An 11,569-nucleotide genomic window follows, 5' to 3' on the forward strand; every position below is an offset into this window, starting at 1 on the left:
ACCATGAAATCATTTTAAGCAGGGTAATAACAGACCAGAAGTACCTCTTTAAAAGGTAAATCCAGTGCTATTTTGGAGAATGGACTAGGTATATGGAGGGGGAGAAACGTAGAAGCAATGAAACTGGTTACTAGGGTCTCAGAGAGATGAAATTCCAACATTCATTTCCTAGAAAAAATTTTGAAGAAATCAAAAGTTGTTTCCACTGGTGATAAGAACATGAAAAACAATGAAGGAATTAGAATTAGAATAGCAAGAGATCAGTACAGACCAAATATAACACCTCATTTACCCACAACCATCTGAATGGATTGTTCCACATATCCGTTCCAGAAAATGACAGTTTATCCCTTTAAATACCACAATTAACCTACTATTTAAAGAAAATCTTCTGGAAGTACTGCTTCTTTTTCAAACAGAGTACAAGTAGCCTAAATGCAAGTTAACCACTCCTTAATGACTCAGAGGCGGCATACATATTAAAATGAAAGAATACTGGGCCAGACTCACCCGTTCTTAGTCTTGGGAGACACCCGACATGGACACCTCTTAGCCACAGTGAGCATTAGTTTTCTCTTCTACAAAATGAGAATAACCTTTGCCAGCCAAAGCTGTGGGGAAGTTTGAACAGATGAAGTAACACTTACAGGTGGGGGTTTTGTTTGAATGTTTTTTTAAATGTAGGGTCCCTTTGGCTCACTATTGTGGCTGCTTTTCCCACCAGGTCTTCTTTTTAAATTTTTTTCATCTTGGGGAGCCTGGGTGGCTCAGTCGGTTAAGCGACCGACTTCAGCTCAGGTCATGATCTCACAGTTCCGTGGGTTCGAGCCCCACATCGGGCTCTGTTCTGACAGCTCAGAGCCTGGAACCTGTTTCAGATTCTGTGTCTCCCTCTCTCTCTCTGCCCCTACCCTGTTCATGCTCTATTTCTGTCTCAAAAATAAAAAATAAACAGTAAAAAAAAAATTTTTTTTTAAATAAGTTTTTCATCTTAAAAAAAATCATCCTGAGTCAATCACCATTCCTTAAATCACTTGTAGGCCTGAGTTATCTGTATAAAACCAACTTTTCAAAACAGAATCATTACAACTCTTCAAGGTAGTCATAATTTGAGTACTACTAAACCAGATCCCAAGGGGGAACAATGGACTTGCAAAAGAACTGAGCCCAGGGGGTAGATGTTATATCAACCTCATTGTTGTGCTCAGTTCCTTGGGTCTCATTCATTTGTACAATATAAACAAAGCCATTTTCTCATACCTTTGGGGTTTTGGTGATACAAAAAGTATATTATTTATACACATAAACTGTGAAAGTAGAAGAAAAAAAGAAGCAGAAAATGGTCCCTAGCTGTTAAAGAATTACAAACATGAACATGACATGCTTATTGTAAGCGTAAGGAAATCAAACTAATTTTAAGACAGGTTTTCTGCGATTTGTTCCTTTAACTAAGTGGTGTTTAAAAGGACTCCAAGAACCTCATTCATTCCAAAACACCTGAAGCCTTACTATGAGTGATAGGGAAACTTTGTCTCCGAAATAGACTTTATCCCAAATACCAGCCCCACTGTGGCTATGGTTTTCTCAATCAACAGCAAGCATTCCTTACTGACTATACTCAAAACCTGGCATTGGTTTAATCTCCTTTATTACAACCACTCCAAAGTGATTATTATTACCCTCATTTTCCAGATAAGGAAACTGAACCTAGGAACGTTAAGTGGTCGGTCCCCAAGGCCACACATTTTAAGCGGTTTCCTAAGGAGTCTGGAAACCTAGAAGGAACCTGGAGGACTTAATTTCCGAGGCTTCCTGGAGTATTCTTCACTTAGGTGCCCCAGGGCCTACTACAGTCTGGTATATTATATAGTGGTCGCTTAAAAGCCAGCCAAAAGAGCCGGCCGGGTATGGGCTTAGTTCTGGATAAAACCATCGACTAAAACTTGCCCCTCTGTCCCAAGGATCACACCCTCCCTAGGAGTACGAGCCTCGCTGCCTTTTTCCCAGCCCAGGCAGTCAAGCCTGGGGCAAGTAGGAGGTATGGGCAGAAAGGAGCTAAAGTCTAGCGAGAGACTTTCACTTCCGGGACCCACCACAGCCCCGGCCACCAGAACCCCGAAGGGTGCCCGCGGTAACCACAAAAAAGCGGTCCAAGCCCAAGCTTCCCCCTCCCCAAAGCGTGCCTACGCCCCCACCCCTGCGTCAGCACGCCCCCGTGACGTCAGCCCGCCGCCGCTCCGCCATGGAAGGAAGGGGTCCGAAGGAGCTGGCAAGATGAAGCTGAGGGGAACGTTAGTGGAAATCACGGCCAGCGTACCTGTGCTCTCCAGCCCTGGGTCGGCTAGGAGAGAGCGGGACGCAGGGGGAAGTGCAGTAGGTGATAGCTAGAAAAGAAGTCAAAGGACGCGAGGTGGCAAGCAGGAGAATTCCTAGAACCGCTTGCGTGGAAGAGTGCCCATCCAGGTGCAACTGGACGAAAACGGAGCCAGTAACCATCGAGTAGCTTCTCTGGCAACGGCTGCCCCGCCCCTTCCGCCGAGCCGCAGCCGGCGCAGCCAATTGGCTGGGCTCGGGAAAGCAAGCGCCGGCGTCTGTTGCTATTGGTGGGAGTGAGGGAGGGGGGCTGGGGAGAGGCGCTTTGTCATTCAGTTGCTGCCCTGGGTCAGATTTTCCCGCTCGCCGCCCAAACCTTTTGTTTTACGAAAAGGCAGCACTTGTGTGTAGTTACCAAAAATCTTCACTGAGTTCAACCTAGAAAGGGAAATAAGGCCGACTGGTTCCGAATTTTTCTGACACTCGGCCTGGAAGTGCTCTGCTTTTGCTTTTTAATGAGATTTGAAGAAGCCAAAGCAACCGCGACTATAAGAAACTTAGTTTTAAATTAAATATATGGTACTGCCGTTTAGCTGAGATCCTTCCCCAGGGCTCTTTTATTCTCCTGTTAAATGTGGGAGCCGGACCGTGATCTCCAAGGCGCCTTTCAGATCTCCGATCTCTGACCTAAAGCCAACTGGTATGATTTATAAACTCCTGAAGAAACAAGGCGAGATTTAAATTGAAAAGTAAAAACTCTCCACCTCAACTTAATGCTCATGTTAAGAATTAGACACCATCATATGAAGTACACAAACAGAGCAACTATCAACTGAGCAATTTAACCATGACAAGGCATACCTCGTTATTGGTTTTACTGAAGAATCTTTTCCATTGATGATTCCAGAAAAGCTTTTTTTCCCCCAGTGCTGAACGTCCAGCAAAAAGTTAATGATAGTTAAAAGTTCATAACTGTTCCATATGTGCAAATGCTAAAAAGCACTGAGGACTGGATCCATCTCTTACTGATGGGTCATGATCTCTGTCAAGTCATCTACTCTAGTCTGGGCCAGTTTCCCATTCTTTAAAAAAAGGAGGTAGTTGGACATGTGGAATTGGGGCAAGGAACGTAATTTTGAGGGTCTTTCCAGCACTTACCTAGGATTCTAGCTAACCTTGCTAGCTTGTCATAATAAGAAAAATAATTGTACACAGAAGATAGACTTCTTTTATTAAAAATACTTATTTTAATTAAATTGCATTGGTATTAGACGTGACCACCTTTATTAGCCATTCAAAGGGAGAAACATTCACAATAATCTCGAGATGATTACATTAGACTCAAATTGACTATTTTAACCAAACTGTCCAGGTAAATATGGTATCCTTCATCCTCTAAATCTAATCTGTTCTAATCTAAGTTTGAAATCTGTTGGATAGTGAATTTTGGGGTAGAAAGATCACTTATTTTATATAATTTAAATGGAAAAAAAATTTCATTCCAGCGCAACCTAAACTGCCAATCAATTTCCCCAAATATCATTAAATACCGACTACCTATGAAATAATCCATCAAGGATTTCTTCATAATTTAAAGTAGAGGCCAGCATACTTTCTCTGTAAAAGGCCACATAGTAAATATTTTAGGTTTTGTGAATTATACAGTCTCTGTCATACTTTACTCTGCCAATGATGCATAAAAGATGTCATTGGGGATATATAAATACATGGTTTCTCTGTGTTGCCGTAAAACTTTATTTACAAAAATAGATACCAGGATAGATTTGGCCCAAAGGACATTGTGTTCAGACCTCTAATATAAAGCATTTAAAACATCAAGTATGTCATAAACATTAAACTCATTAGTGTGTGCAGGATGCAACAATGCAATATTGGAGAAGTAATTTTGTTTTCCTTCCTCTTGGGAAGAAATATATAACGTAAAAATAGCAAACAGTGAAATATTAAAGACACTTGATAAATACAAATAAAACTTAGCAAAATAAAAAAGCCATTTAAAAACAGTTTGGTTGTGTAATAAATTATTTTCATAGGGTTTATCCTCTACTCTGAATCGCATTCTTTCCAACATGTTTTGGTTTTCTTTTGCTGTTTTAATGAACTTAGTGGTTTAAAATAACAACCATGTGGCAACAGCTGGTGTCTCTCATCCAGTTGCAACCAGACTGCTGCTGAGGCTGGAATATCCAAGATTATTTATGTTTGGTGACTTGGTGGGTTCAATTGGGAGGCTAAGGCCTCTTGTATTGTATCCCTGTGGCTCTGCATGTGGCCAACTTGAGCTTTTATTCATGGCAGGTGCATCCCAAGAGTGAGTGTCCTAGGCAACAAAGGAAGAAGCTGCAGATCTAAGGCCACACAAGTTACACAGAACCACTTCTGCTGCAGTTTTCTGTCTAAAATCTATCAGAGAACCAGCCAAAATACAAGAGAAAGAGCAAAAGATTCTGCCTCTTTTAGGACAGTGTCAAAGTCACATCAATGGAAAGAATTTACTACACACGGCATCTAAGGTATGTGCTATTTCCTGATCATCAAGTTCTATCAGCACAGTATCCTAAATGTAGTAGACTAAAGTGATACCCACAAGTTGATGAAATGATCATGGTCCCTGCACACTAAAGTAGGACAGAGAACTAGAGAACTAACATAGCCCTTATGTAAGGCAATAAATTCTCTGACATTCTCTCACTTCCAGATAAAATCAAACAACTTCCTCTGTTCTGTGCATATTAGGATGAGTAAAAGACATTTGCCAGAGTGATACCTGCATGCTAGGTATTAGAAATTGTGTTTATTCCGGGCACCTAGGTGGCCCAGTCAGTTAAGCGTCCAGTTTGGCTTAGGTGATGATCTATGGTTCATGAGTTCAAGGCCTGGGTCAAGCTCTGTGCTGACAGCTCAGAGCCTGGAGCCTGCTTCAGATTCTGTGTCTCACTTTCTCTCTCTGCCCCTCCCCTGCTCTCTCTCTCTCTCTCTCTCTCTTAAAAATAAATATTGGGGCACCTGGGTGGCTCAGTCAGTTAAGCATCCAACTTCAGTTCAGGTCATGATCTTCCAGTTTGTGGGTTTGAGGCCCACGACCAGCTCTGTGCTGACAGCTCCAAACCTGGAGCCTGCTTCGGACTCTGTGTCTCCCTCTCTCTCTGCTCCTCTCTCTCTCTGTCTCTCTCTCTCTCTCTCTTTCTCTCTCTCTCTCCCGCTCAAAAATACACATTAGAAAAAGAATTTAAAAAAATAAAAAATAAACATAAAAAAATTAAAAAGTAAAAAAGAAGTTGTGGTTAGTCACCTGATAAAAAGACTGCATATAGATCCACATTTTAGATGACCCGTTCATCTTCTACCCAGACTGAATAGAAGGTTAAATGGGAATGTGGTGAGAATCACCACTCAAGCATCTTTAAAGTCTTTGATGGTGGCAATAATCACTAGAATCCCCCTAGAAATATGGTATGGATTTTGGTTTACTTTCTCGGTAGAAAAGGGCCATTCGAGGGCCTACTAATTGGCCTTCTGATTATAATAGCCATGAATGAAGAAGCAATGCCAAGGTGTTGTAAATATGAAGTTCAGGTCTCTTTTCATCAGATCTAGCAATTTTTCATTTCAAGTATAGGGACACCATAATCAATCACCCACTGCTAAAGATCCCTCCTAGTCTAACAACTATGGTTACTGTTCTGGCCCTGCTTCCTATAATGGTAACCATAGCTATCTCATCCCTGATGGTTAAGTGCTGTCACTTGGCGTCTGCCACTTTGAGAGCCTATTATTTCCCTTAGGGAATTAGGGATCCTATTTAATTGCAGCATCTCCTAACTTCATCCCTGGGCTCAGAGGACAGCAATATTTTCTCTCCCTCACAATATTTTCTCAATGCATTAGTGAAGAGAAGGTCCTCCAGGCCTTTTTAGGACACAATTGGAGATAGGTGACTGGGTCACACATGATAAATCCATTCCAATCATTCTATCTCCTTAAGTCTTCTAACTCAATCTTCTAAAATATATCATGAGATTTCTAGCATCTCAACTGGATTTAATGCAGGCCACCATTGGACCCACATTTCAACCAACCAAGCAAACCTTTAACCACTCCCAGATGCTTAGGCAAGCATGATGAATCCATGGTCTTTGGTAAGTATATCCACACTGATAATTTCGATCTCTTCGAAAATTAAATTCCTTCATCACTAGTCTAACACTCTCGAGATTCATTATCATATTCCATAGGTTTCTGCCAATCTAAATAAGCAAAATCTTGCACATTTTTTTTTCTATGAAAGACTTCTCCCAGGTCAGACTTTTTACTTGTGCCCTGGAATATATTGAGATCTAACTCTGTAGATCTATAGATCTAATAATACTGGCATCTAGTAGGTAGAGGTCAGGGATGCTGCTAAACATTCTACAATGCACAGAACAGCCCCTACAACAAAAACTTATTCAGTCCAAATGTTAACAGTGCTAACATTAATCAATCCTGCCCCCACATAGAGGCCACTAGCAACTTATGGCTACTGAACATTTAAAATGTGAGTAGTCTTGAGACATGTTGTAAGTGCAAAACATGATTTTGCATATGAAAAAAAAATCTTCATTTTTATAATAATCATTTGTTGAAATGATAATATTTTGGGTATGTTGAGTTAAATAAGATATATTATTAAAATTTAAATTTTGTTCTTTTTTACAGCTTTTAAGTTTGCTACTAAAAAATTAAAAATTATGTATATGGCTCACATTGTATTTCTACTGGATGGTACTGGTCTAGAGATATAAAGAAGTGATAGCAGTGAATTATGGGGAGAACCAGGTACTCTTCACAAGGTTAATTCCTCAGATGAAATAATTTCTGAATTTTCAAAGAAGACAAGACCAGCTTTATAAGAGAAGGAAGACTTCTTCAGACAGCAAAGAGCTCTTTAGGGTCTATCAAGATGATAGAATTATCTAAGTACGCTCTAACAGGTTATTACAATTCTCAAGATCCAACTTCTCAATCAATGTCTTAATTTTTTACCTAAAAGACCTAGTGAGTCTGTTTATTCCATTTACCTTGGAGTTCAGTCTTTGACAGCATTAATAATTGATTTGGATGTGTCATCCTAGCAACCCATAGAGATATATTTCTAAGGAAATCATAGAAGCTCTCTGGACCTCTGAGCTTGTAACATTTTTAAGCATCTTAGTGCATTATAAACAGCAAAACCACCCCTCAATCTTCGTATTCTTCATTTCTGCCATTCCCATGAAAGACTTCCATCAGTAACTACTTAATTCCTGAAGCCTACAGGCCACTTTTAAATTCATGTATAATTTAAATTCAATAAAGTGTGCAGATATTAAGTGTTCAGAATATGAGTTTTGACAATTATACACACCATGAAGCCACTACCTAAAACAAAATCTAGAACATTTACATGAACCCAGTAAGTTTATTTGCATTTCTTTCCAGTCCATTAACCAAAACTACCTTCACCCCCATCACACATGCATACTCTAAGACAACCACTTTCTAACTTCTGCCATTAGATGTTAATTTGCTCATTCTTGATTTTCATATACATGCAATCATACAATACATATTCCTTTGCATCTGCCTCCTTTCGCTCAATACATATGTTTTTTTAGATTCATTTATGTTGTTGCCTATTTTGGTAGTTTGTTCCTTTTTATTATGAAGTAGTAGTATTCAGTTATCTGAATATATCACGATTTGTTTATCAACTCTGTTGACAGGTATTTAGTTATTTGCAGTTTGGGATTATCATGAATAAGCCTGCTATGGATATTCTTATGAAAGGTAGTTTATGAATATACACTTTCATTTTCTTATCTAGGAGTAGAATTGCTGGGTCATGGGATATATACACATGTAACTTTACAAAAAAATGCTATATCTATCTCAAAAATCATTGTACCAGCAGTGTATGAGGGGTTCAAATGCTTTAATCCTTGCCAACATTTATTATAGCCACTTTTTTTGGTTAATTTTAGCTGTTCTAGTAGGTGTGAAATGGCATTCATTATACATCATTTGCATTTCCCTGAAACTAATGATGTTGAGCACCATTTTAATAGTTATGAACCATATGTATATGTTTTATGAAGTGTTATTTTCCCCAATTTTTTATTTGGTTGTCCTTTTATTATTGATTTGTAGGTGTTCTTTATGTTTTCTGAAAAAAATCTTTCGTGAAATATATATAATGAATATTTTCTCCCACTTTGTACCCTGACTATTCATTTTCTTAATGATACCTTTTAGTGAGCAAAAATTTTAAATTTTGATACAATCTAATATATCAACATTTTTCCTTTTATATTTTTGTGCTTTACAACTCTATATTTGTGAGTATATTATATTTTTTCTAGACCTTTTATGATTCTAAGCTTTTATATTTAAATGTATGATCCATTCTGCATCACTTTTTTATAAGGAATGAAGCAGGTGTCAAGATTTACTTGATTTTATACAGATATCCAGTTGTTCTACCATGATTTATTTGAAAGGCTTTCTCTTCCACATTGAATTAACTTCTTGCTTTTCCTGAAAATGATTAGACCATTCATGTGTGGGTCTACTTCTGGACCTTCCATCCTATCCATCCAGTAATGGATAATCAAAACATATGCCAACATCATATTCTCTTGACTACTGTGGTTTTATTTAAGTTTTACAATTAGGTTAACTTCGTTTACCGTAAGGTAGGTTGTCCACAGGGTAAGTTAAACAAGGACTGAACAAAGTCTTGGGGAACAAAAGGCATCACTTTTACTAAAGAGAAAGTGGGTGTCTTAGTTCAGGCAGCTATGACGAAAGAACTACTAACTGGGTGGCTTAAACAACAGAAGGCTATTGCTCATGGTTGTGGAGTCAGAGAAGTCCAAGATCAAGATGCCAGCCAATTCAATTCCTGGTGACCTCCTCCTGGTTTTCAAATGGATACCTTTTTGCTGTATGTTCACATATGAGAGAGGGAGGGAGAAAGCGAGAGAGAGAAAGAGAGAAAAAGAGTGCTCTCACGTCTCTTCTTGTAAGGGCACTACTCCCAAGAGAAAAGCTCCACCTTCATGACCTTAATTACCTCTCAGAGCCCCACCTTCAAATATCATCACAATGGGGATACAAATTTGGGGAGAATATAAACATTTAGTCTATAGGAGTGGGCAACATATTACCTGTTGTTGAAAGAGGTCCTTACCAGAAACCACTGAGACAGGCAATACTCCAGTTCTGCACTAACTAAGCCATTGTAGTTTGGGCTGGACATAAATGTGGGGTGAGGTTGATATGAGTTGTTATAATAACAGTGGCTACAGCAAGGGCTTTGAAAACAAACCAACCTATATTAATGTTTTCTAGCTACAAGTCTTGGGCAAGTTACTCTACTTCTCTAAGCTGTGTTTTTCTTAAATAAAAAAAAAAAAAAAAAAAAAAAAAAAGAATAGTTCTCCCTGATAGGATTGTTGTGATGATTGTGGTCATATTTGTAGAGCATATAGCCCTGTCTCATTAAATCATAGGTGTCCTATAGGTGGTAGATATTAGTAAACAATGGTTGTTTTAAGGTGTAAAGCACATGATATAAAATCAAGAATTCTATCTCTCTTTTTTTAAGACATTTTTTAAAAACAAGTTTTAGGTTCATAGCTAAATTGAAAGGAACACTCAAAGATATGATATATATATTCCCTGTCCACACACATACATAACCTCCTCCATTATCAACATCTCTCACCAGATGGAAAATTTTTTACAATTGATGAAGCTACATTGACACATCATTATCACCCAGAGTATACAGTTTACATTAGGATTCATTCTTGGTGTTGTATATTCTATGAGTTTGGACAAATGCATAATGACTTTATAATGCATAATTACAGTATCATAAGAGTATTCTCACTGCCCTAAAAATTTCCTGTGCTCTGCCTTTTCATCTCTCCCTTCCTGCAAATCCTTAGCAACCACTGATCTTACTGTCTCCATAGTTTTGCCTTTTCCAGCATGTCCTATAATTGAAATCATATAGTATGTGTCCTTTTCATATAGGTTTCTTTTAGTTTGTAATATGCATTTAAATTTTCTCCATGTTTTTCATGGTTTGACATCTCATTCCATTGCCTGGATGCACCATAGTTTATTTTTCCATTTACCTACTGAAGAACATCCCAGTTGCTTCCAAGTTTTGGCAATTATGAATAAAGCTGCTATAAACATCCACATAGAGGTTTTAATGTAAACATATGTTTTCAATTCCTTTAGGTAAATACCAAGGAGTGAGACTGCTAGATCTGATTATCTCTTTTCATCCAGATATTTTCCACAGAGTTTGAGGCCTCAGACATGAGTCTTTTTAAAAAAACTGTAGTAGCATAAGTGAATCTACTTTTCCTTCTCAACTATAAATGATTCCAGTAATTACCATAATTTGCAAAAATCCAGGATGTTTGACCAGTTAAATAAGGACTTTCAAATTCAGCCCAAGTTGTAGCATATATTCAATATTTACTATCACTATAACTATTTCATGTATGGAACATTTAATATATCATATAGACAATTTTTAAATCAAAATAACTTGTTTTAATATCATACAGAAAATAACATTGCTTATCCTTATATTGTAAGCTCAGTATTCTATCCTACAGACATTATCATTTCTTTGGCTGACCAAGGGAAAATGATGCATGAGTGTGAAATTTCCTTCTTAAAATATATTATTATTTGGCTCTGATTAGGTTTTAAAAGCTTTAAGAATAAATCTAAGCAATTTAGGTCTCATGGCATAAAGATGTTATGTGGTCATAGAGAGTAGAGACACTATTTTATTATTCTTGTATTGTTTGAAAATCTATGAATATAACTAAAAGTTTATTTAAGAATTAGTTAACTATTTAAAGAACACACATAATTGCATAGCAAAGGAGAGCATCAATAACAGAAAAATGCAGCCTAGTGAATGAGAAAAGATATTTGTAAACGATATAGCCAATAAGGGGTTCGTATTCAAAATATTCAAAAAATTCAAATAATGTACAACTTGACACAAAAAAACAAACAATCCGATTTAAAAATGGGCAAAATAACGGACTAGACATATTTTTAAAGAAGACATACAGATGGCCAATGTTCAACACTACTAATCACCAGGGAAATGCAAATCAAAACCATGATGAGGTATCACCTCACACTAGTCAGAATGTCTAATATCAAAAGACGAGAA

The 11,569-nt window shown here is 37.8% G+C and overlaps 1 protein-coding gene across 11 annotated transcripts in view; it reads right to left on the reverse strand.

Annotated features, from left to right (window-relative positions):
* ODF2L (outer dense fiber of sperm tails 2 like) overlaps positions 1 to 2,536 on the reverse strand; it is a 72,492-nt gene extending 69,956 nt beyond the window's left edge. For 3 of the 11 annotated variants that reach the window (XM_086717453.1, XM_086717451.1, XM_086717450.1), the window contains exon 1: positions 2,318 to 2,533. In XM_086717453.1, the coding sequence (XP_086573579.1) occupies positions 2,318 to 2,496 (179 nt within the window). In that variant the 5' untranslated portion in view covers positions 2,497 to 2,533. Of the gene's footprint in view, positions 1 to 2,317 lie in introns of all 11 variants that reach the window. The other 8 variants (XM_086717456.1, XM_086717458.1, XM_025935367.2 and 5 more) reach the window with 4 other exon arrangements.
* Between the last annotated feature and the right edge of the window lie 9,033 nt (positions 2,537 to 11,569).

The sequence above is a fragment of the Puma concolor genome, chromosome C1 (assembly GCF_028749965.1).
Source record: "Puma concolor isolate L17-30 chromosome C1, mPumCon1.1.hap2, whole genome shotgun sequence".
Lineage (NCBI taxonomy): Eukaryota > Metazoa > Chordata > Mammalia > Carnivora > Felidae > Puma > Puma concolor.